The sequence below is a fragment of the Protopterus annectens genome, chromosome 13.part0 (genome assembly GCF_019279795.1).
Source record: "Protopterus annectens isolate FY-2018-M chromosome 13.part0, PAN1.0, whole genome shotgun sequence".
Taxonomy (NCBI): Eukaryota; Metazoa; Chordata; order Ceratodontiformes; family Protopteridae; genus Protopterus; species Protopterus annectens.
Window position 1 is genome coordinate 5,409,988 of NC_056747.1, and position 24,650 is coordinate 5,434,637.

The 24,650-nt window shown below is 42.0% G+C and overlaps 1 protein-coding gene across 3 annotated transcripts in view; it reads right to left on the bottom strand.

Annotated features, from left to right (window-relative positions):
• The window catches only part of MOB3A (MOB kinase activator 3A), a 308,074-nt gene that overhangs the window by 233,746 nt on the left and 49,678 nt on the right, over nt 1-24,650 (bottom strand). For all 3 annotated transcript variants that reach the window (XM_044055495.1, XM_044055493.1, XM_044055494.1), the window contains exon 2: nt 2,567-3,090. In XM_044055495.1, coding sequence (XP_043911430.1) covers nt 2,567-2,984 — 418 coding nt within the window. In that variant the 5' untranslated portion in view covers nt 2,985-3,090. The remainder of the gene's footprint in view (nt 1-2,566; nt 3,091-24,650) is intronic.

Below are 24,650 nucleotides of genomic sequence, written 5' to 3' on the forward strand. Positions count from 1 at the left end.
TACAAGAGGGGGACTAATTTAAAGGAATTATTACAACATAAAAAAAACACCCGACAGTGGAAGTGTGGCATGTACAAATGCCAAATGTGTAACTACTGTAAATACATGAGTACAGGACAAGACATTGAAGTTAAAAATATTAGTTTTAAAATCAAATTGAAGTACATTTGTCAGTCCAAGTTTGTGGTTTATGTAGCTCAGTGTCAATGCTGTGCAGTGTTTTACATAGGTAAAATGGATAGAAGGTTAAAAGAACGAGTATATGAACATCTATATAAAATAAAGACCCTTAACAGAGACAATCCACTGGATAGACACATTATTTCCTATCCACAACATTCATTTTTGTTCAAAGCAATTGATTCAGTTGTTGATGGCAGTCGGGGGGGCCTGCTTACACTTTTACTTGAGCAACTTGAGTTAAGTTGGCAAATACACACTGGGCAATGTTTTACCCGGGTTTGAATGAGACAATATCTTTAAACAGTATACTGAAGTTGAAAAATCTAACGTTAATGTGTGTATGCATTTTTATAAAATGCGTTCATATTTGTGATATCTGACTTCATTTGACTCGGGTATGTAAGTTTCTGACTTCTTAGCTAACTAAGTAATATCATATTTTGAGAGTCAACACAATAATTTGAGATATAGTATTGTAAGTATATGTATGTTTGTTTATATATTTCTATCACCATTACAGGTAAAAATTCTGAAGGAAGGGAAAGGTTGAGGTGTTCTAAAATATTGCCAGTCATATTTGTTTTTAAAAAATGTTTTAAGTAGCAATAATGTGGATGTGCCTTTAAGACACAAGATTTTAATTAGAAGTGTCATGTGACAAAAAGGGTGTGTATATATTGCTTGTGTTGAAGTTTGTTCAGTTTCTGATGAAGTCTTGCCATATGTGCAAGACGAAAAGCGCTTCATTAAACAGAGAGAATTAAACTGAGAGAGAATTTGCTTTGGTGTTTCCAAGCTGTCTTTTTGTTTTTCGCTAGTTTGTCTTACTTTGGTTCCTGTCTGTTACAATCAAACTGCTGTCAGAGCCAAGGACTAAAAGTAAATGCTATGAAATGTATAATAGTATCCTTTGGGAAGTCTTCCATACCTGGTAACTATCATATTGACAACACACCCCTTAGAGTTGACCCAGTAGTCAGGAACTTGGAGACGCACATAGACAGTAATCTAGCCTTGACCATCACGTGTCTACAGTAGTGAGGAAATCATTCTATATTGCACAACTTATAAACAAAAGGTATGGCATCTAAGTCCAAATAAGTCATTCTTCCTCTGTATTCAGCATTCATCAGACCTATCATTAAGTACAATGCCCCCTTTGGTATGTACCTAACCAGGCATAGCCAACAATTCTAATGTCCACAGAGATTCCTCACTAAAGGAATACAGGGCATAAGTAACATGTCCTGTGCAGACTGCCTCAAGGCCCTACCCCTGTATTCAGACTCCTACAGGCTTTTGAGGGGAGATATATGCCTGGCATACAAGGCATTGACAGACCCCACTCTGATGGACCTTCTGCATATTCATAAAGCAAACAGCACCAGAATTACCTATTCTAAAGACTTAAACATTATCTGTGATATAAATGGGACCTGCTGGAGAGACCGGTATGTATCTCCATGTCTGGAACAGGCTCCCCATCCATGTGAAGCAGAGTTCCTCCCTAACTCAATTCAATTGTAACTTGGACACTGGCTGGGGAGCAGGAAATTATTCCCTGATTTGGCACCCATGTCTCTCACAAGCAGGCTGTAAATGTTTCATCTCCAAGGCCCCTGCTTACACTTATGAAGGATACCAGAACTTGAGATTTGGGATGCATGGCTAGGCTTTAAAAGGCTCTTGTGGTCGTTAGCCTAGTAAACGCCTATGAACCACTGCAATGATATGACAGTCAGGTGTAAAATTATGCATTGATGACCAGTGCAACAACAGGACAATCAGGTGTAGAAATACCCTTTGGATTGACAACACATTCAGGTCTATAAGCTTGAATAGGAAACCAGTGGAACTACAGGACAGTCAGATCTAGAAGCATGAATAGGAGAACAGTGGAATTATAGGACAGTCAGGTCTAGAAGCTTTCATCAGAAACCAGTGGAATGACAGGATAATCAGGTCTATAAGTATGCATCTGAGATGGTGGAACAGCTACCAGTAAAAAGTTACAGACAGCAAGTTAAAGAATAACGGAGTTATAACGCGCACGAGAACATCATGGAAACATATAAACATGTGCTCTGGCAAAAAGGCTTCCAAAGTCACAGATAATCTGGGTAGAATATTTGTCAAGGAACTTGTTTATGGTAAGTTTCACCATATCTGTCCACATCTCTCAGGTCTGTGAATTTTGTTTTTATCTAACTAGTGCTTAAACTTCAGACTCGGATCAAATCCAGCTACAATAAGAAAAGTAAAGCAGAGAAAATTGAAATAAAAATAAGCTTGGAAGCAGCAGACAGCCCCTTAATGAGATTTGTTTCAGACTGATCTTAATGTTATAAATAAAACAAAAATAGAAATAATTAATGTTACTCACCGATGCTGGTTGGGAAAATGTCCTCATTATTAATCTGAAGTTCTATCCACTCCATAAGTAAAGTCATGTATTTGGGTGCTGAAAGGGCAGTAGGTTTTCGGTATTTATTTTCATCCTGCCAGCGGTATTCATACTTGGGGCCACCCGACATCACTGGACAGGACTGCTCAGTGCAGAACTCATAAATAGTACCATAGATCAAGTTGATGCGGTTGAAAAAGTCCACCACGTGCACGGCTACCCAGTCATTCATATCTTCTTCAACAGGCAGCTGAACAGCCTGTTTCAGATCCAGCCCAGCGTTTAGTGACGCTTGAGCCTTCTTATGCAACTCAAACCTTTGGGTCCCAGGTTCAAACTTCCGTTTTGGCCGAAAAGTTTTGTCTTTATTGAATACTTGTTTTAATGGCTTGGACATTTTGCAGCTTACACAGATTTTTTAGCCTTCTCTCAATCCAGTATGCTTTGATAGGGACTGCTGAAAACAAAAGCCTTTCAATGGTTTTCTGAACTGACATCAATATCTGCAAAACAAATACAGTTTCAATGAAAGTGTGCACTCATGGCTACAAAAATGAACAAATGTCAAAAGAAAAAGGAACATAATGCCACACTGACACCTACAGATTAACATGTTGTTCTTTTTTTATCAGAGGTCTTATTTTCTCATTTTAACTTAATATCCTCTGTTCTATTAACATTTCAACATTATCACGGTGAGTGTGACAGCAGATATGATCTGGCTTTACAATCAGTCCCAGTTCTGGTCAGAGGTTATCCTATGAGACAAACGCACACCTTCATGAAAATGTGGCTTAACTCACACCATACAGGCACCTCAGTCTAAAGTGAATACTTAGAAGAAATCTGCATTTCACAGTGACTCATGCGAGTAATATAGGACATATTACATTCCACATAAAGTTAATTAGTCGTTTTGAAATAATAAAGTCTCATCAATTCTGCAAATAAATGGGAAAACAACAAGAGGCCCATATCTGTTCAAATGCAGCTCCCCTGTAAACATACCAAACAGGGTAAATCCCCTGAGACAGCCACTTCTGCTGGAATGCTTTACAACTGGTTTACCTCTACAGTGAGATCCCAGATGTGTGACTCATGTTTCAGCCTAAACAGGTGTGCTACAACCACAGAATTAATATACATAAGTAAGGGGTGGGAAGGCAAAGCAGTTGGATCTCTGCAAAAGAAAATATTTCAGTAGTTTTCCCCAAACATTCAATGGGTGAGCATTCAGGGAGTTGGACTTTGGTACTAGGCTCGCTGGTAGTCTTAACTTCCAGTTTTTGTAGTAGATCTGAAAATGACACCAAGCGCTACGTACCATCAGCAGGAGACTACAGGAAGAATACAGTTTAAACTTTGTGTGTCCAGAGATTCATTTTTTGTAAAGAAACAGGGACAATGCACCAGGCTCGTTTCTTTAATTATAGTGTAACTAAGGAATTTCAGATGGCCAGGACAAAATACTTAGCTGGACTGTTACAGAAAAGCTGCAGCAATCTACCGCGAGTTAACAGGTGCCTGGTGAACAGCAAACCTCCTAGATATTCACGATCTCTAGAGCAGTGCAAAAGTGCTCAACAAAGGTGAATTTCTGACTTTCCTTTAATAATCTGTTCAGTTTAAGTTAAGTCTTTACATATTGCTGTTACAATCTACATTTATTCTTAATTTGTATATGCTGTTTTGCAAAATATACCTAAATAACAGTTGAACAAATTGTACTACAATTTTAAGCAAGAGCTGTACAGACAAACTATAAAAGAAACATCTAAAATGTTTTTATGTACATCATTTATTTAACACTGGCCCCAAAGTCTGTTCTGCAATGCTTGGGAGATTAATATTTGATCCTAAGTCTGGGGATGCATAGATATACAGCATGTCTAAAGTGTGTGAGGACATGGTTAAGTAGTCAATTAAGTATTTAACAAAGAAACACAGATATACACACCACCTAGTGTGCAGTTTTCCCTAAATATCTGAGAATTAAGCAAATAGCATCATACACCAGTCAGCCCTTACAATCTTACACCACTGCAGTTATGGCCCCAAGCAGCCTGTTTGTGTCTCTTTCCACCCAACAGAAGCCTTAGCTAATCTCTTCACCTTTGGATGCTGTTGCCCAGGCACATGCTTACCTGTCCATTTCTTACAGGTCAGGTGCTAGTGAATTTTAGCCCATATACATTCCTCATTACTGAAAACATGGCACTGCACAGGTAGTCCACAGGTGCATTGTTATTACACGGAGTAAGAAGAGTAGGGCCAGCCACAGATGTGCGCCTCTCCTTCCTGTTACTGCATGCTATGGGATTACAAAAGTAGCCACAGGTGTGCCCCTCCCCTCACTGTTAGTGCATGGTATGGGACTGCCAAAGTAGCTGCAGGTGTGCACCTCCCCTCACTGTTACTGCACGATATGGGACTGCATAAGTAGACACAGGTGTGCACCTCCCCTCACTGTTACCGCAAGGTATTGGACTGCCTTAGCAGCCACAGGTGAGCAACTGGACAAAATAGAGGATATGCAGACTCTGAGCAAAAGGAGTCACGGCCAACAACTCGCTGTGCTAATGATCAACTGCTTTCACACACACACACCCTGCCCAGTAAGCCAATTTGTACAAAGCTAATATTTGACTGTGATGGAAAGTAAACGAAATATGACCAACTTGTTTCACTTAGATACTCTGCAACACCCATACATACATTGTTTAACCGTGATCACGTTATTACGTAACAGCAAGAGTAAGTTGCTTTTAATCACAGACAATCTTTCGAACCATCAATTACAGCCACTTTACTGACTCTGTACACCTCCGATCTCGGATTAGGAGTTCAAATAAATGGACCACAGTAAAGTATTCCACCTTTCTCCATAGAAATGTACAACAGTCTTACAAATTCAGATTCATGACCATTTTACCTGAGCAAGTGACTGCAAAGTCAGTCACTTTCATCCACAATCAGCCCCTCTACAGGTTATAGCCACATTGTGGACTATACACACCTCCGATGCCTGGCTGTGGTGAGCAAAGTTATAATAAAACAGCTAAATATGCTATAAACTATAAACAAGAGAAGACAGCTTTGCCTAGCACTCAAAGGAATAAACTGGTTAGAATTGCCATATCACAAAGCTCCTTCTCAGCAAACTATAATATACAGACTTCTCTTTAAACCAAAAAATTGCTCAGCCCTAACCAACGTAATACAAGCATTCTTCCTATACTTCAAAGACCTCGTACATCTATAAGCAGCAGTGCCCATCCTGAGCAGTCTCTAAAGCACTCACCAAAAGCAGCACTAAACACCACAAACACCTATATTCAGTGAAGCCGCAAGAGTAAAACCCATAAGGCAAGCAAACACATTACCCAGGAGTCTTGTCTTAGGGGACCCCATTGTATGACACAGAGATGCCAGATAGTGGACCCCATTGTATGACACACAGATGCCAGCCTGAACAAGGAGAAGATAACCTCTGGAGCTGGATCCACTAAATTTTTTACTCAAGTCACAACACTAAAGTTACCAGTCGGATTCCATCATAGTTCATGTGGGTGTTAATGACCTAAGACTACTTCCCTCTACTACATTATTAATATCTCTCTGAATGTGTGTGCATCGGGCAGGTATGTCCCTTGCTTTGAGCAGCATTTAGCAAGGAGGATGCCACAGTATGAACAAAATATCTGTGACTTCAATAACTAGCTGAGTTTCTAGTGTCTTTCCAGGAGAATTCAATACTTATCAGCATGGGAGGACATGATTAACAAACCATGTTGTTTTGCAAAGGATGGTCTGCACCTGTCTCCACTAGGATTCCAAATATTGGCTAAAACTTTATCCACTCCCTTAGAGCCATTTTTAGGCAATGCCAAATTGACAAATCTACCAACTTATCAAATAAAAGCCAAAGAAACCTAAACATGCTACTGCTCAAAGCTAGGGGCATAAACAAGAAACTCCACACCTTACAGGCTCTCCTCACTCTGCAGAATGTGGACATCTGTGCCGTTACCAAAATGTGGTTTAAATCCACAGAAAGCACTCTAAAAATGCAAGACTTCAGTGTCTTCCACACATTTAGACTATCAGGTGCACAGACGGGGGCAAAAGGTGGAGGAGTCTCAGTCTGCATTAACAACAAACATAACTCTAGGTTGGTTAAACAGGATGATGCCCTGCTACTTATCCACATGCAAATCAGCATAGACAAAGTCCCACACCATATCCTAGCAAGCTACCAGTTACCCTCTATGTCACTAGAATCTCATAGCTCATACCAAGACCTACTGGAGACACACTACATTAAACCAAATACTCTATTCATGGGAGACTTTAACCACCCCTCTATAGACTGGGAAACATACACTGCCTCAAACTCAAAGGCACAATTCTTAGACTATTTCCACAAATACCCTGGACCAGACAGTGTGCACACCCACCAGAGGTTCAAACATACTGGACCTGGTACTCACCAAAATGGGAGAGCCCCCCCACATTGTCAAATCCCCACTGTTGAGGTTGGGCAACAAATATGTCTCCTTTGAAACAATCAACTTAGTAACCCCAGCAAACGCTAACAGTTAGAAGCTACTCCAAAGCAAACTACTATTAAGTAAAGCTTTGTCAAAATTCAATGCCCCATCCCAACTCAAGAGTTCTTGGCAACCCAGCAACCCATGCAAAATTGTTCAGAGACCCTGTACAATCATGTAAATTGCTATACAGAGGCAGCTGTACGTACTAGAAATAAGTCTTAAAAAAAAAAAAAAAAAAAAAACACTGGTGGAATCCTAGCCCTAGTGGGGTATATCAGAAAAGGAAAAAAGTTATGGCTTAAACCTGAAAGAGCAACTCTCACAATGATAGCAGCTCTTTAATCCAACTAAAAAGGAAACAAAGAGGACTAAAGTCCCACAAGGCCATTTATGAGGGCAAGATAAAGACAATGACAGGGCCTTCTACAGCTATGTCTAAAACCTCAAAGGAAACACACATCAGTGTGCCAAACTGGTGGTCGGTGGTGCCACCTTCACCGAGCACAGCAACATAGTGAATTTGCTGGCTGACAAATTTAGCACAGACTTCTCCCTCTCGACTCTCCTCTGCCTCCCATCCATGAAATACCTACTAGCATACCCCCCAAACTATTAACAGGGAGAAGGTCCTGGCGGCACTTGCTAAGGCCAAAAACACAGCCTCAATGGGCCCTGACAATGTCTCGGGACATTTAAATAGCAAGAAATATGACCTATCAGGATCACTTGAGTCACTTATTATCTCTAGCCTTAAAACAGACTTTGTTCAACAAAAATAGAGGACTGCATCAGGTATCCTGCTTCACAAGGGCTAGCCATCAACTGACCCTGGAAACTACAGACCTATTAGCCTCACTAGTCTAATATGCAAACTCAGGGACTGAATTATCATGGAAATAATCAGGAAAGGCATAGACAGCCTTCAGTCACTGATCTCAACCCAGTCTGGCCTTCTCAAAGGAAGGTCATGCCTATTAAACCGGGTTGTCTTATTACTGATCTCAACCCAGTCTGGCCTTCTCAAAGGAAGGTCATGCCTATTAAACCGGGTTGTTTTATTTGAGAAGGTCACAATGGCAATGGATAATTGAAAATGGTGCATACCACCTACCTAGACCTGGCAAAGCCAGTCAACACACACTGGTATAGTTCACAAACTGACTGAACTGGGCATAAACCCCTACATATTTTGCTAGATTGCCAGCTGCTCACAGACAAGACCTAGGAAATTAGGATTGGCGAGACCACCTCGACTAAGAGACCGGTCACCAGTGGGGTATATCACAAAAGGAAAAAAGTCATGGCTTAAATCAGGAACAGCAACTCCCACAATGATAGCAGCTCTCCAATCAAACTAAACAGGAAACAAAGAGGACTAAAAGGTCCAACAAGGCCAATTATGAGGTCAAGATAAAGACAATAACAAGGCCTTCTCCAGCTATATCCCAGATTGCTCCGATCTGGCATCTGCTTCTTGGAACTAAAGGCTGATATCAACGACTGCAATTTGGGAGCCATCAGAGCCCCCCCCCCATCACAAAAACATCTTACAAGAGGGTTTAACACAGATAAAACTGGTGCCAAAGTCACAGTTTAAAACTCAGTGCCAAGAAATGCATTATAGTGCCTTTTGAGAAAACTGCCACGTAGGCTAATTACTAGATCGATAAGACACCCCAAGAATTCCTTCAGTAGTCAGGGATCTGGGAACATATGGAGACAGTAATCTGGCCTTTGACCAACATATGACCAAGGTACTAAGAAAATCATTCTATGTTGCCCAACTTATAAGTAAGGGCATGGCATCCAGGCTCAAGGAAATCATAGTGCCACCTTGTTTGGCCCTTATCAGCCCCATATATATATATATATATATATATATATATATATATATATATATATAAAACAGTTGGAATGACCACAAAAGGTTCCTTACCTGCTGGATTGCTAAGATTCCAATATGGAGCACCTTAAAGCTCTACCTGTATACTCTATCGCCTACAGATTACAGAGAGGCAATATAGGACTGGCATACAAGGCATCCTTGTCTCCAGCTCTGAAGGCTATTTTGCACATCAGCAAAATGAACACGAATCAGAACCATTAGTTCCAATAATTTAAGTTTTGCTCATAATGTAAATAAGACATACTGGTGAAATAGATGTACGTCTCAGAGGATCCCCATGCTCTTGAACAGGCTCCCCCCATCCATGTGAAGCAGAGTCCATCCCCAACCCTGTTTAAGTGTAAACCTGATCAATGGATAGAAAATCTGAAACTCACCCTGGGTCTGCCCCAATATCTCTGATAGACAGAGGCAGAAAGTAATGCCCAAACTAACATACCCCCCACATAAACTCTAGAAACTTCTTAATTAACATACCGCTTCCTAATACATAGGGACACAAGTGGTTTAGGTCACACAGATAGGCTTATAAAGACCCTGGTAGTCATTAGCCTAGTATATATTTATGAACACTACTTCCACAATAGAATTTTGCACTCTAGTGAAAACGAACAGTTGTGTAAGAACTTACCATAACCTTAGATGTCCTTCTCTTCTATGCTGCAGTATTCATAACAGTAGGGAGTTGCTGCTCACAGTGCCACCGTCCGGCCAGTATACCAAAGTCTTGGTTTCAGGAGGGTACATGTGACGTCTCTTACCAGGGCCATAAACAGTTAGGTATATAAAAGTGATGTCTGCACATACCCTCATCAGGATTGTTTTGCTGCATACAGTAATGCTTCTGATGTATGACCAGGAGGCTCCTAATATGTGACCCTTAGACTTACATGTAGGCCAGTCCCAGGGAATAGGATGGCTGTGTAGGTTGAGACCAGAGGAGATGATGGCAATGTTCCCACAGGTGATACCTGCGGTAGTAGTCAGAGAGAGACAGGGGGTAGGTGGGTGGGACTGAATACTGCAACATAGAAGAGAAGGATATCTAAGGCTATATTAAGTTCTTACACAACTATTCTATGTCCTTCTATTCTGATGTTGCAGTATTCATAACAGTAGGGAGAGTACCAGAGGTATAAGTATGAACCTGGGAGGAGAAAGGGGTCCTGTGGTTAAGTAGACCCTGCAGGATAGTCCTGGCAAATCCTGCTCTAGCACGGGATGCTACGTCCAACTTGTAATGTTTGGTGAATGTGTGTACTGATGTCTAAGTAGCCGCTTCTAAAATGGTAGAGGAGTCTAGATGAGGTTTAATATGACCTTGTAAGGATTTCCCATGGTGGGAGTAGCACAAGGAAATGGACTTCGAGATCCATGAGGCAATGGTCTGCTTAGAGACAGCTTTCCCTAGGGCTCTGGGATGGAAAGAAATAAAAAGTTGATCCGACTTCCTGATATCTTTAGTTTTGTCTAACTAATATTGAAGTTCCCTGTGTACATCCAGGGAATGTAGGGCCCTTTCTGAGGCATTTTGTGGAGGAGGGTAAAACACTGGTAGGTTATTGAATTGATTCAATAAAAGTTCATTAACTACCTTGGGCACGAAGGAAGGGTTGGTTCTGAGGACTACTCTGTCCTTGTGGAAAACAAGGTAGGGAGAGGAGGCCATAAGGGCCTGGATATCTGAGACCCTCCTGGCAGAGGTGAGGGCTACTAGCAGAACGGTTAGTGCATAATTTCAGGGAAACTAGTGTGCGCTGGTTCAAAGGGGGCAAGGTTAGCTTTTCTAATACAAAATTTAGGTCCCACGGAGGAGGGATGGGTCTCTGTGGGGGTTTGATGTGGAGAACTCCTTTCAGAAAAAGTCTGACTTCCAGTCTAGATGCCAGAGGGGGTGAAATGGGCAGACAGGCAGAAATGGGTGACAAATGGATGTTGATTGAAGAATATGTCAGTCCTGATTGGAGTAGCTCACACAAGTAGGACAGGACCCTTGGTATAGGAGTAATGAGGGGGTCCTGGTTGTTCCTATGACACCAAATGGAGAATCTGTGCCACTAGTTTCTCCTAGTGCTAGACTTTCTGACCTCCTGCAGAACATTGAGTATGTCCTCTGACTAAAGGCATCTGTAAGGGATTAGAATCCTATCACCCCATAAGGTCAATTTTAGGTTGTTCACCTGTGGGTGTAGCAAGGATCCCTTGTTCTGTGTGAGTAGGTCTACACAGTGGGGTAACCTGTGGTGATTGCCCTTGGCTAGAGAATGTAGGAGGGGAAACCAGTGTTGTCTTGGCCAAAAGGGGGTCACCAGCAGGATTTTTGGTTTGTCCCTCTGAATTTTTAGGAGGACTTTTTGAATTAGAGTGAAGGGGGGGTGTACAGGTACATCCCTCCCCAAGAGAAGGAGAAGGTGTCCACTTTCCAAGCTTGTGGATGTGGGTTCCTTGTGCAGAAGTTGGGCATCTGCCTGTTGAGTGAGAAGGCAAATAGGTCTGCTTGTGGAAAACCCCACCTGTGTATCAGGTCTATGAAAACCTCTCTGAAGCATCCATTCATGAGAGGGGTCTCTCTGAAGCATCCATTCATGAGAGGGGTCTCTCTGAAGCATCCATTCATGAGAGGGGGCGGAGGTTCTCCTGAGTGTGTCTGTATATCGCTAATAGGTGGACCTTAAAAAAGCGGCTAGGTTCCATATCTGGATGGCCAGGCTGCATAGTGGGAAGGACCTGGTCCCCCCTTGTTTACGTACCACAGGACAGTCATATTGTCTGTGATTACTTTTAGGGTTCCTGGCAGGATAGAGGGCTTGAATGTTAGAAGGGCTAACAGCAGTGCCCTCATTTTCTTGATGTTGATGTGGTCCTTTATCCTTAGAATACAGCATTTTCCTTGTACTGAGTGGTGCTGTTGGTTTGTAACACTGCACCTCAGCCCAGATCTGAAGCATCTGTGGAGAGCTGTTGCTATGGAGCTGAAATTTGGAGGTTGGTCTGCATTGCAGAGATCCACCACGGGATCTCCTTTTTTAGGCACAGAAGTGGAGAGTCCAAGTGTTGGGAATGTTGGGTCCATAGGTTTTTTTAACACCCACTGAATTTTGTGCATGTGGAGTCTTGCCAGTGGCAGCATAGGTATGAGGAATGCCATGTGGTCTAACACTCTCAGGAATTCTCGAGCTGTCAGGGCGTTTTGGGTAAGGATCTGATTGAAGTACAGGCAGAGTTCCTGAATCCTTTGGTCTGGGATGAAGGCTTTTGTGTAGTCTGTGTGGAGTCTGCACCCCAGGAAAATCAAGTCCTGTGAGGGTATCAGATGAGATTTTCTACACTTAGCGTGAACCCCAGAAAAGTGAGGGTGTTCAACTCCTGTTGTAAATGAAGAAGTGGGAGATGGTGGTCTTGATGAAGGATGAGCAGGTCATCCAAGTATGTGTATATTTGTATACCCTGGGTCTTTTAATGAGCAGTGAAGGGAACTAGACACTTTGCAAACACTCGGGGGCAGTGGAGAGACCAAAAGCTATGCAGAGAACTGAAAATGACAGGAGCCTACTGAAAATCTGAGGAATTTCCTGTAATCTGGATGAATGGGAATGTGGAGGTAGGCATCCTTGAGATCTAGAGCTACCATGAATGCCTGGGAGGGGATCAGTGGCAAGAGAAGTGGTAAGGTGGTCATTTTGAAACTGGGAACATGGAGGAAGAGGTTTAGAAAGGATAGATCCAGGATAGGTCTCAAAGGACCCTCTTTCTTTGGTACTAGAAACATTCTGGAATAAAAACCTGTGCTTCTTTGAGGGGTGGGCACTGGTTCTATGGTGCCTTGATTTAGAAGTTGACTGATGATGGGTGGGAACAGGTGGATTTTGTTTGTTGGTGGTTAAGGAATACCTTGGAAAGGTGGGAGCATCCGCCAAGTCATGTAATATCTGCTCTGGGTGATGGAGATGATCCACTGTTCTGCTGTTAGTCTCCACCAGGAGGGAAGAGAGAGGGTGAGGCAAAGGAATAAGTGTGTTGCTGGATGCAAGGTGGGTGAGTCACAGTGGAGGAGGCCTGGACTAGTCAGGCTGGCTCCAAAAGGGTGTGGTGGAGGAGCTGGTGGGAAATCTGGGGGTAGAAGTCTTCCTCGGCTGTCTATGAAACCTTTGATTGTTGTACTGAATGAAAAGACTCTGCCTTCTAATAAAGGAGGGCTTCGGAGGGCAATTCCTATGATATCCAGGAACAGGGGATACCAGAAGGTGTTTGAGGTTCTGTAATTCTTTACCCTTCTCTTGGAGGGACTTGAGAAGCTCAGCAGAAGCTTGGCTGAAAAGGGCCTTATTGTCTAAGGGTGCATCCAGTAGTTTAGTTTGAATGTCCATGGGGAGGTTACCCAGGAGTAACGTTGAAGTGCTGATCCAGAAGCTGCAGCTTTGGATGAAGCTTCCACAGCATCATAACTGCCCTTAACAGAGTGCTTGGTCATTTGGGATGCTGTGGGGAGGAGTGAATTTAATTGTGCTCTGATAGGGGAATCCTGAACCTCAGACAGAAAGGTAGAGACTTGAGAGATGGCATCTAGAACATACCTTGCCATGTGTGTTTGGTAGTTCAAGACCCTAATGGCCAGAGTGGAGGAGGTATATACCTTTTTCCCTGTCCTGTCCATAAATTTACTGTCTTAATCAGGTGGGTAGTAGAAGGTAGTTGTCTAGATGTTTTATCGGCAGAAACAGCTATAAAGGCTGAGTCTGCTGAAGGGTTCCTGAAAAGAAACTGTGTGTCTTGTGGGACCCTATAAAATCAATCAGGTCATTTAGCTGCTGAGGGCTGAGAGTCAGGAGACTGTGAAGAAGCTATGAAGGCATCCTGAAAATCAGGCAGTAAAGGAGCCACAGCTGAGAGAGAAGGTTGCTCCATCTGTAAAAGGTCAAAGTACCTTTTCTTGGAGTCTGAAACCTCAGAGGCCTGCCACTTAAAGTGTTCCCTCAATAGGGAGATTGTATCCCCAAAGGTGAATTCTTCCCCTGGGGATTCAGGAGGATTGAATCCTCCTCCTCTGGTGTAATGAATTCCTTGGGGGATTCAGTTTGTGTTTCATAGGAGAATGACTCCTCAGAAGAGCATTAGTCTTCCTCAAACACATGGAGGGGTGGTTGAGGAGTGAGAGTGGGGGGAAGTTGTTGTGTTTGTAAGGCCTGAAAGACCTTAGACTTTGAGAGAATGATCCCCAACCAGGCATTGGTAGAGATTCAGAGTGTTTGGTTTTTTGCTTCCTTTTCAAGAGAGTAGTAGGAGCAGAGAAGCGGATGTCGGCCTGGCATGAATTGGAGGAGCAGGGGCTTCCAAAAATGTGAGTTGTGGTTCCCCTCCACCATCAGACTCTGATGGCTGAATTACCTCAGGGGACGTACCTTCGATTTCCTGCACCCCAGCTTCCATTAAGGTTCCCAGGCCTGCTTTGGTAACCATCGTCTGAATGGACTTCGGGTCTTCAATCTCCTCTAGAGCCTGCTTGGACACCTTAGGGGCAGCCTGGGATTCTGACTTAACTTTTTTCGCCTTCTTCCTAGGTGGCTCATCGGATGGGCCTACTCCTACCTCCATGCCTAACGCCAAGTGCAGGAGTCTCTGGTTCTCTAGATATAGTTTCAAAGCCGCTAATTGGCTATGGAGAGTCTTGGGGATGAACGAATTACAAATTGGACAGGATGTAGGGTCGTGGGCCTCGCCTGGACAAAACACACTTATCGTGTGTGTCCTTGTGAGGAATTGGTCTCCCACAAGAACACTTCCCTTTCCTAGCTGACATGCAAGTCTAAACAGTAAGCAATTTAAACAAGAAAACCCCAAAAGGTACTGATCTGTAATGGTCAAAAGCGGTTGTCTGGTCTTCAATGATCTGGAATTTGGTCGTCTGAAGAAGCATGATGCAGAAGTGGAACTGGCAAACAGGTGTCCTATAATCACTGTGGCAGAAAATTCTGATGAGGGTACATGCAGACGTCACTTTTACACCTAACGTCGGTTTATGACCCTAGTAAGAGACATCACACGTACCCTCCTGAAACAAAGATTTTTGGTACATTGGCCGGATGGTGTCACTGCGAGCAGCAACTCCCTACTGTTACGAATACTGCAACATGAGAATAGAAGGACATATCACATGAGAATAGAAGGACATGTCACTAATCATTATAACCAAATCATCCAATATTGCAGGCCAGGTGACCCTCTATTTTCAAATAATATGGCTAAACTATGGAATGACATCCCATTACCACTGAAATGTTTTCAGAATATAAACTCATTTAAAACAGAACTAAAACATCACCTGTCAAATGAATGGCTACATACATGAGTGAATGGGCGAGTGTGTCAGTGAGTGCAATCAGGCTGTATGTACAGGAAGGGGCTGTCACACCTCCACACACCCCTTGATTAATGAGCAAATGCTGCAGGGGGAAACAAAACACCTGGGATTCTCTATCATGCCATAAATGCATTTAAACAGCTATAACAACAAGGTTTACAGCACAAAACCCATGAAGCGAGGGGAACACTAGACACCAGAGATACTCTTTACTCTGCTCTAGAGGCACTTAAACAGCTAACAGAAATGGTTCTGCAGCATGAAAGACATGGGGTGAAGAAATATTAGACACCAGGGATACAGCAGGGTATGAAACTCTAATGTCTGGCATTATTCACAGACTACAACAGTCTGTGATTTACGAGAGACAGGGCACTTGTACAAGAACATCAGGATCATTCGCTAAAACAGGGACAGTTTTAAAATGATTACATGGACTCATTTAAAAGAGGCAACAGAACAACAGGAATAGCATCAACGGTGCATTTTATGAAAAATAACAAGAATGAAACTAACGTCTGGCTGACAGATCTGTGACTTCAGAGATACATCAGGGATGTTCTTTATACTAAGGGATAGGTAAGGTGTGTGTGTGTGTGTGTGTGTGTGTGTGTGTGTGTGTGTGTGTGTGTGTGTGTGTGTGTGTGTGTGTGTGTGTGTGTGTGTGTGTGTGTGTGTGTGTGTGTGTGTGTGTGTGTGTGTGTGTGTGCGTGGTGCAAAGAGAGTGAATGGGGGGTATCCCTGTGCCAGCAAAGCGTGAGCCACCAGTGGTGAATACCACAAAAAACTGCAGATTTGTGCTGACAGTAATCATGTGTGATTTACAGACATGCAGATTAGCAGACAATGAAGTGTTTCCTCATTGAAGATAACATGCCTCTGGACTACATTTTACTTGTTTACAGAAACGGTCTGTTTTGGCCACAGATCTTAGAGTCAGTGGGGTACTTTCTGAACCCCATGGTCTGTGTAGATAAGATATTTAGAGGGTTTACATATTTGTCTTTTACAGCATTTATATCCTTATATTTCATCCCTAACTTTGTGTGTGTGTGTGTGTGTGTGTGTGTGTGTGTGTGTGTGTGTGTGTGTGTGTGTGTGTGTGTGTGTGTGTTTGCACAGGTGCAAAATAACTTACCAACATTTCAAGAATATTATCTGTAAAAGGTGATGCATTCCTTTATGCCATGCTTCAGTGCTACTACATTACTATTTAAGTAAACTTAGCAAACAATGATTTGTAAACACATCTGCAGTAAGTCTATTCTCTTATTTCTTCACTGTTAACATGAGTCAAATTTCATTCCTACTCCACTTAAAGTTAAAATATTTTTATGTTGCCCTTCATATAATTTATTACTTCTATTTCATACACTTGTCACAAGCAGAGCTTATCAGTTTATGTAATCGATTCATGTGATAAAAAAGTTGAAAAGTTAAGTAAACAAATCCCATTCCTTATCCATTTTCTTGTACGTATGCTTAGTTTTCTATATGGCAGCAAGTGTTTCCTCCTTATCAGAGCACAGTTCTTTCTAACTTAGGAATTTTAAATACATTTTTCAAAAAAACACCAACATTTACAGTCATTCTTATTTTCATGTACAGTATCCCAGAAGATATTAAAATTTGTAATTAGTGCTAATCCTATAGTTGCTGCCCAAATGTGAGTGGGCATACAGAGACAGAGGGGTCACCACATGGTAGTGATGGAAGCAAAGCAAAGAATAAATCCTTTATGATGTCAGAAATACATACGATGTCAAGAGAGAGAACTTATCTAGAAGATGTTTGAAATATGTAACTGTACTGAATATTGGCATGAGAACAAATAAACAGATTTGTTTGAACTAGATGCATCAGTTACATCCTGCTTTACATGGAATGAATTTGAATCCTCCATAAGTAGAGCTATATAAATACAGCCTTTAGAAAACATAGAAAGAGCTGAGTGCTCACAATACATTATCAGAAAATCCCAGGAAATAATATAGCAATGCTCCAAAACTTGCATTCATATGGGAAGGATGCACTCTCTAGCATTAGTAACAAAAAAAAGATGAGGACTGCTTTAGTAGTGAGCCACTTGGGCTAGTTAGTGTTTTTGCTGACAGATTTTGTGATAGTCTATCCGGTGGTGGCATTTCTGCTGCTTTGCTTGTTGATGCACTGGGTATAAATGTAACAGTGCCAGTCAAGATCATCACTAAAATCCAGTCAGTCAATTTCTGCTGCAAGCCCTGATGGATTCAATGTTTTTCCTGAATGGAATACCTGACAACCTGGACTTGTTTCAAAGAATTCCAGGGGATGCTAATGCAAAAGATACGTGGAAAGAACAGTTGTCATTCCGATGCCCCAAGTGTCAGTCATGTTCCACAGTTGACAACTGTAAGCCAATTAAGTTAACCTGGATTTTATGAAAACGCTTGGATATCTTTCAACATGGCTTTCTTGCAGAGCACTCGCATGTGGGCAACTTAATTAGTTTCTATAGAACTCGCTTCTTTATCACCGGCACCTCCAAGAACTTTATATTACCTTTTTACTTCAACAGTAAACCCATTTATTTTCATTTGCAAGTACATTATTATCAGGACTGTTCTGCATATTAACATTTTCAGTTGCTGCCCCCCCCCCCCATTGCAATTTCATCAATTTCTTCTTAAAGCAATGAACAATGAAACCTCCTTCATGACATTATCTACAAATTATCTTAACAGGATTTTCTTTGTCCCCATATCTTGGGGCAGTATTCTTCCCACACACCACAACCACAAATGGTAAATGAAGCAAGGTCCCCTTTAACTACCATAACCGGTAAATGAACCAAGGCCCCCTTTAACTACCACAACCACACCTGGTAACTGAAGCAAGGTCCCCTTTAACTACCACAACCGCTAACTGAAGCAAGGTCCCCTTTAACTACCACAACCAGTAAATGAACCAAGGCCCCCTTTAACTACCACAACCACACCTGGTAACTGAAGCAAGGTCCCCTTTAACTACCACAACCGGTAAATGAAGCAAAGCCCCCTTTAACTACCACAACCACAACTGGTAAATGAAGCAAGGTCCCCTTTAACTACCACAACCAGTAAATGAAACAAGGTCTCCTTTACCTACCACAAATGGTAACTGAAGCAAGGTCCCCTTTAACTACCACAACTGGTAAATGAAGCAAGGTCCCCTTTAACTACCACAACCACAACTGGTAAATGAAGCAAGCCCTCTTTTAACTACCACAACTGGTAAATAAAGCAAGCCCTCTTTTAACTACCACAACCGGTAAATGAAGCAAGGCCCCCTTTAACTACCACAACCAGTAAATGAAGCAAGGCCCCCTTTAACTACAACAACCAGTAAATGAAGCAAGGCCTCCTTTAACTACAACAACCAGTAAATGAAGCAAGGCCTCCTTTAACTACAACAACCAGTAAATGAAGCAAGGCCCCCTTTAACTACAGCAACCAGTAAATGAAGCATGTCCCCTTTTAACTACCACAACCGGTAAATGAAGCAAGGCCCCCTTTAACTACCACAACCGGTAAATGAAGCAAGGCCCCCTTTAACTACCACAACCGGTAAATGAAGCAATGTCCCCTTTACCTACCACATGCATGACCGGTAAATGAAGCAAGGTCCCCTTTACCTACCACAAGCACGACCGGTAAATGAAGCAAGGTCCCCATTACCTACCACAAGCACGGCCGGTAAATGAAGCAAGGTCCCCTTTACCTACCACAAACATGGCCGGTAAATGAAGCAAGGTCCCCTTTACCTACCACAAGCACGACCTGTAAATGAAGCAAGGTCCCCTTTACCTACCACAAGCACGACCGGTAAATGAAGCAAGGTCCCCTTTACCTACCACAAGCACGACCGGTAAATGAAGCAAGGTCCCCTTTACCTACCACAAGCACGACCGGTAAATGAAGCAAGGTCCCCTTTACCTACCACAAGCACGACTGGTAAATGAAGCAAGGTCCCCTTTACCTACCACAAGCATGGCTGGTAAATGACGCAAGGTCCCCTTTACCTACCACAAGCATGGCCGGTAAATGAAGCAAGGTCCCCTTTACCTACCACAAGCACGGCCGGTAAATGAAGCAAGGTCCCCTTTACCTACCACAAGCATGGCCGGTAAATGAAGTAAGGTCCTCTTTACCTACCACAAGCAGTTAATGAAGCAAGGTCCCCTTTACCTACCACAAGCATGACCGTTAAATGAAGCAAGGTCCCCTTTACCTACCAGAAGCGGTAAATGAAGCAAGGTCCCCTTCAACTACTACAAGCGGTAAACAAAGCAAGGTCCCCTTCAACTACCACAAGCGGTAAACGAAGCAAGGTCTCTGTCAGAAAAATATGTATTAATGTGTGTATTAGTAATATGCTTAGTGCATTTAGAGCTTGAAAAGGGTCAACACATTTATTCTATTTCATACTGCATAAATCTGTACAAACTGCAGATGCTTTCTGACCTTGTATTGTTAGCTAAAATCTTGCTTGTGCCTTGGAAATTTACTGAGAAGCAGATGATTTCTGCTTATGTTAGGAAAATAATGAATAGAACAATACTACTTGTATGAAGCTTAGACAAGAAGTTCCATTTGTGCTGTGAGAAAATACACAGCTGTAGAAGCTATAGATAATTAGGACAAAGCCTGTTTGAAAATATGAACTGCAATCAGCATTTGCTTGTATCTGAATTAGAAGAGTACCTTGAAATGTAACACTGTACAATGGAAGCTTGTAAACGAATTAGAGCCCACCAAGGCCAGGTTGTTTTTCTCAAAATTTTCTCACAAATCTAGTCATGTCAGCAGAAAATCTGAGTAACATCTGCTGTAGAACAATACTGAAAGTTGTTTTTGATTACATCAGCCATAGAAGGCCATGTCTTGTAAAACAGTATAAGAATAAACATACTTCCTATTAGTAGTTAGACATATCCTTGTATTTACATGTTTTTGTCTCCTTGCGGTAAGTAAATAAATATACCTTAACTGAAGCTTACGTGTATTGGTCTTTGAAGTTTTTTTCTTTGACAGATTGGTCCTTCGGACCAGAAACCCTCACTTTGCCTCGGATCAGACGGGCCAGGTGGCTTGAAACCGTATGGGGAAGAAACCACATTGGTTCTTCTTAGCTGAAAAGCCCTCCGACTGAATTGTCATACAAAAGAGGCCAGCCACTTTCTGATCTGCAACTGAAGGATGGGTTTACTCGAACCAGGTGATCAATCACGAAGGCTCAGGTAAGGTGAATCTACTTTTTTCCGTTTTAAATCAGGGACTAGATTTGTATTTATTTTGTTAAGACTTTGTTTATGCAAGTCAGGGACAAAAAGATTACTGTCTTGTCATAGATCAGGGAAACAGAGCATGTAGGCAGTCATTCTGAAGAGACTATAACAAAATCCATGGTACCACGTTAAAAATAAGGAGTTACATAATTAAAAGGGTAGAACAAAATGGGTAATAATTGTACAAAAAGATCCCAAAATCCGCCGTTAACCGAAGATGCGAAATACATGCAGTCACAGCGTGCTGATAATATTAAATACAACTCAAAATGGGTTAATAAGTATGAATTTGATGGTAAATTAGAAAAATCCTCACTTAACAGCTTAAAACCGATTCTAGAGGTAGAGTAAAAAAAGCAACGTCAATTAGGAATTCCTCAGGCACACAGGTGGATTGAGGAAGTAAACAGAAGGGAACAAAAGAGTAATAATTCAAAAGCGATGTTTTTAGATAAGGAGGACAATAACTTAGTAATAGCGTCAGCCCCTCTGCCTCCCTCACCAGAATATGAGGCAAGTGAACAAGTTAGTCCACCCCTGTGATATCCTGCTGTCACTGTAAGTAGAGAAAGTACAAAACTGAAACCGTTTATTAGAGATCCCGTCGAGACCATATCTCGAACACGGGCAGGAAACTCAAAAGGGGACATTGAGTTGTATCAAATGGGTAGAAATTCACGATTTATGAGTGAAGAAGAAATATGCCCACTTATAGAAGTGCCTAATCCTCAGGCAGGGCAAGAAGGTCAGGACCCAACTATTCTTGTGTATAGACCCTGGACTCCGGAAGACATCCGGAAAGCCACTGAGGGAATTCCCCATCCAAAAGTTAATTTTAGAAAGTTCTTAGAAGATTTGCAAGGAATGAGGCTGAGTTATAATTTAAACAGAGAAGAGGTAGAAAAAGTAGTCAGACAAATTGTGGGACCAGATTGGCACATGATTAGTGGCGAATGGAATCCTCGTAATGCTGCGCTCAGGCCCCTCCCACATAGCATTGCAGAATTTGACAACAGAGTGAAAGGTCTTACAGACCACATCTCTGAGAAATGGAAGCCTAGGGCAGACTGGACTTGCATTAATCAATGCACCCAACAGGAAGGTGAAGCTATTGACCGATATTATGCCAGACTATTAGAATGTTTTAATAACCATTGTGGAATGCAGGTTCCTGAAGATCAGACACACAATTCCCCATATGAGCAGCAATTAAAGAATGCATTTTTGAAAGGCAGTATTGCATCCATAAGCAGCTGTATTACAAAGAACATGGTAGATCATCGTACAAGCAGGTTATAGTCATTACTTGAATATGCTAGGCATGCCTAAAGGCATTTTAATAGCAAAAAGAAAAAGAAAGCCCAAGTATTTTCTGTAGAAGATGGAGCAGAAGTATATGTAGTACAGTCCGAGAAAAAGGGCAAGAGAAATGCCCAGGGAAACAAACAATCTGATCAGCGATCAGAGGACTTTGAAGTGCGAAAGAAAAGGGGTGAATGTTTTAAATGCGGTAAGAAGGGACACTTGGCAAGGGATTGCAAGAAAAACAAGAAAGCAACCACGGAAGAAAAGGAGGGTGAGGACTGACTATATGGTAGTCAGGAATCACTAGAAGGGGATAGCAGAGAAGGGACAAATGAGAATGTGATAGAGGGGGTAGAGAATGTGGCAGAAGAAATAGAGGAAGTGCAGGAAGTCACGGATAGTGAAGAAAATGAAATTTTAGATTTGGCTTTATTGAGCTTAGAGCTCTATTTAGCAGACATGAAACCAGAAGTTACACTCCTGGTAGAAGGGAGGGAAGTCAGATTCTTGTGCGACTCAGAGGCATCACGGACCCTGATACATCCCTTCAAACTGCCAGAGAACTCAGTCACCTGATTACATATTAGTGAAAGCAGCTAATGGACAGCTGTATCGGGAGCCCCTCTCCCATAATATTGTGATAACTGATCCTGTTTCAGGATTGACCCAGAAAAGCAAAATTGTTGTTTCTGCAAAATGCCCAGTAAACCTCTTGGGCAGAGACCTTATGCAGCTATTTGGTATAGCAGTAGTTCCGACTATGCAGGGTATGGAAGCACAGCGACAAATTGATACCTTTGCAGTGCAAACAGAGGGTAAAATGTTTTATTGGTACAGCCAGGACTTGGTTACGACTGGTCCAGGGGCAGTGACCGAAGAATTGATGAACGTAGCTATCAGCAAGTTCCCCTCCCTTGACAATGATAAACAGCATTTGTTGCACTGTACTCTGTATTATTGTAACACACCAGGACCTGATAAGGAATATGAGCAAGAATTGTTTAGAAATTGTGCAAACAGATTGATATTACGTAATCTGTACTGGGACACAGAAGGGAACTGTGTAGCCAGCTGTTCATTGCCCCAGGAGTTCTTTGCACTCTATAAATCTAATCGATTACCACATGTTAGCTTAACTAAGGACAAGAATGTAAAATGGCTAGACTTAGAAGAGAAAGTCACAAGATGGGAAAAACAGACAGAGTCAGAACTGTCAGAACAAGGAATACAAATGAAGAAGATGAATTGGATAACTCAGACCCACCCAGCTGTGCACTTGCAGTCTAGCAAGGACAGCGGATTAGCACTCCTATTGAAGGAGGAAGAGAATGCCTTACAGAATATACCAGAAACTCTCTGGTCAACAGGAAAATCAGATGTAGGACTTATTCGTACAGCAGGACCAGTTACTATTATGCCAAAGTCAGCATTTAGACCACAAAAAAGACAGTATCCCTTAAGAAAAGATGCAGAGGTAGGAATCAAACCTATTATAGCAGCTTTACTTAAGGAGGGGGTGCTGGTGGAATCTCCTGATTCACCATGTAACACACCCTTATTTCCTGTTAAGAAAGCAAATGGAGAATGGCGTATGGTCCAAGATTTACAAGCTGTAAATGACACAGTAATACCAAGGGCACCTACGGTGCCAGACCCACACACCCTGTTGAATGATTTAAAACCTCAACAGAAATATTTTTCTGTGGTAGATATCAGCAATGCGTTCTTTTCGATACCGATACACCCTGACAGCCAGTATTGGTTTGCATTCACATTTCAGGTGAAAAGGTATACATATACGCGACTACCACAGGAATATTGTGAAAGTTCAACAATATTCTCACAAGAAATGGCAAGCAACTTGTCGGGATTTACCCCACCAACAGGTAGCCAGATTTTGCTTTATGTTAATGATATCCTGCTGTCGTCCCCCACCCAGCAAGATTGTAAAGAAGACACCATAGCGCTATTACAATTTTTAGCCACTGAAGGACATAAAGTAAACAAAAATAAACTGCAGCTTTGGAAAAAACAAGATAAATACCTAGGATATATAACATCCAAGGGAGGTAGGACATTAGATGAGGGCAGAAAAGTAGCGATATTGCAAGCACCAAAACCTACTACAAAGAAGGAAATGATGTCCTTCCCGGGTACAACTAATTTTTGTCGGAGTTGGATTCCAAACTATGCCTTGGAATCTGCACCGTTGATTAACCTGATTTATAAAAAGCCTATGGCAGCACAGGATTTATTACAATGGACACCAGAAGCAGAATCTGCTTTCTGCAAACTGAAACAGTTAATAGTGTCCTCATTAGTTTTGGGATTACCAAACTATCATAAACGTTTTTTCCAAACTGTAGATTGTAAGCAAGGTTATATGACATCAGTGTTAACACAGCAGCATGGGGACAAGCAACGCCCTATTGCTTATTATTCATCACAACTGGACCCAGTGGCATGGTCTTTACCCCACTGTGTGCAAGCAGTAGTTGCAGCTGCAATGGCAGTACAGGCTTCGGCCTCAGTAGTTTTGTTCCACCCTCTCACATTGAGAGTGCCTCATGCAGTCGCGATTATTTTACTGCAAGAGAAGGTAGCATATCTTTCCCCTGCTAGGCATCTTTCCTGTA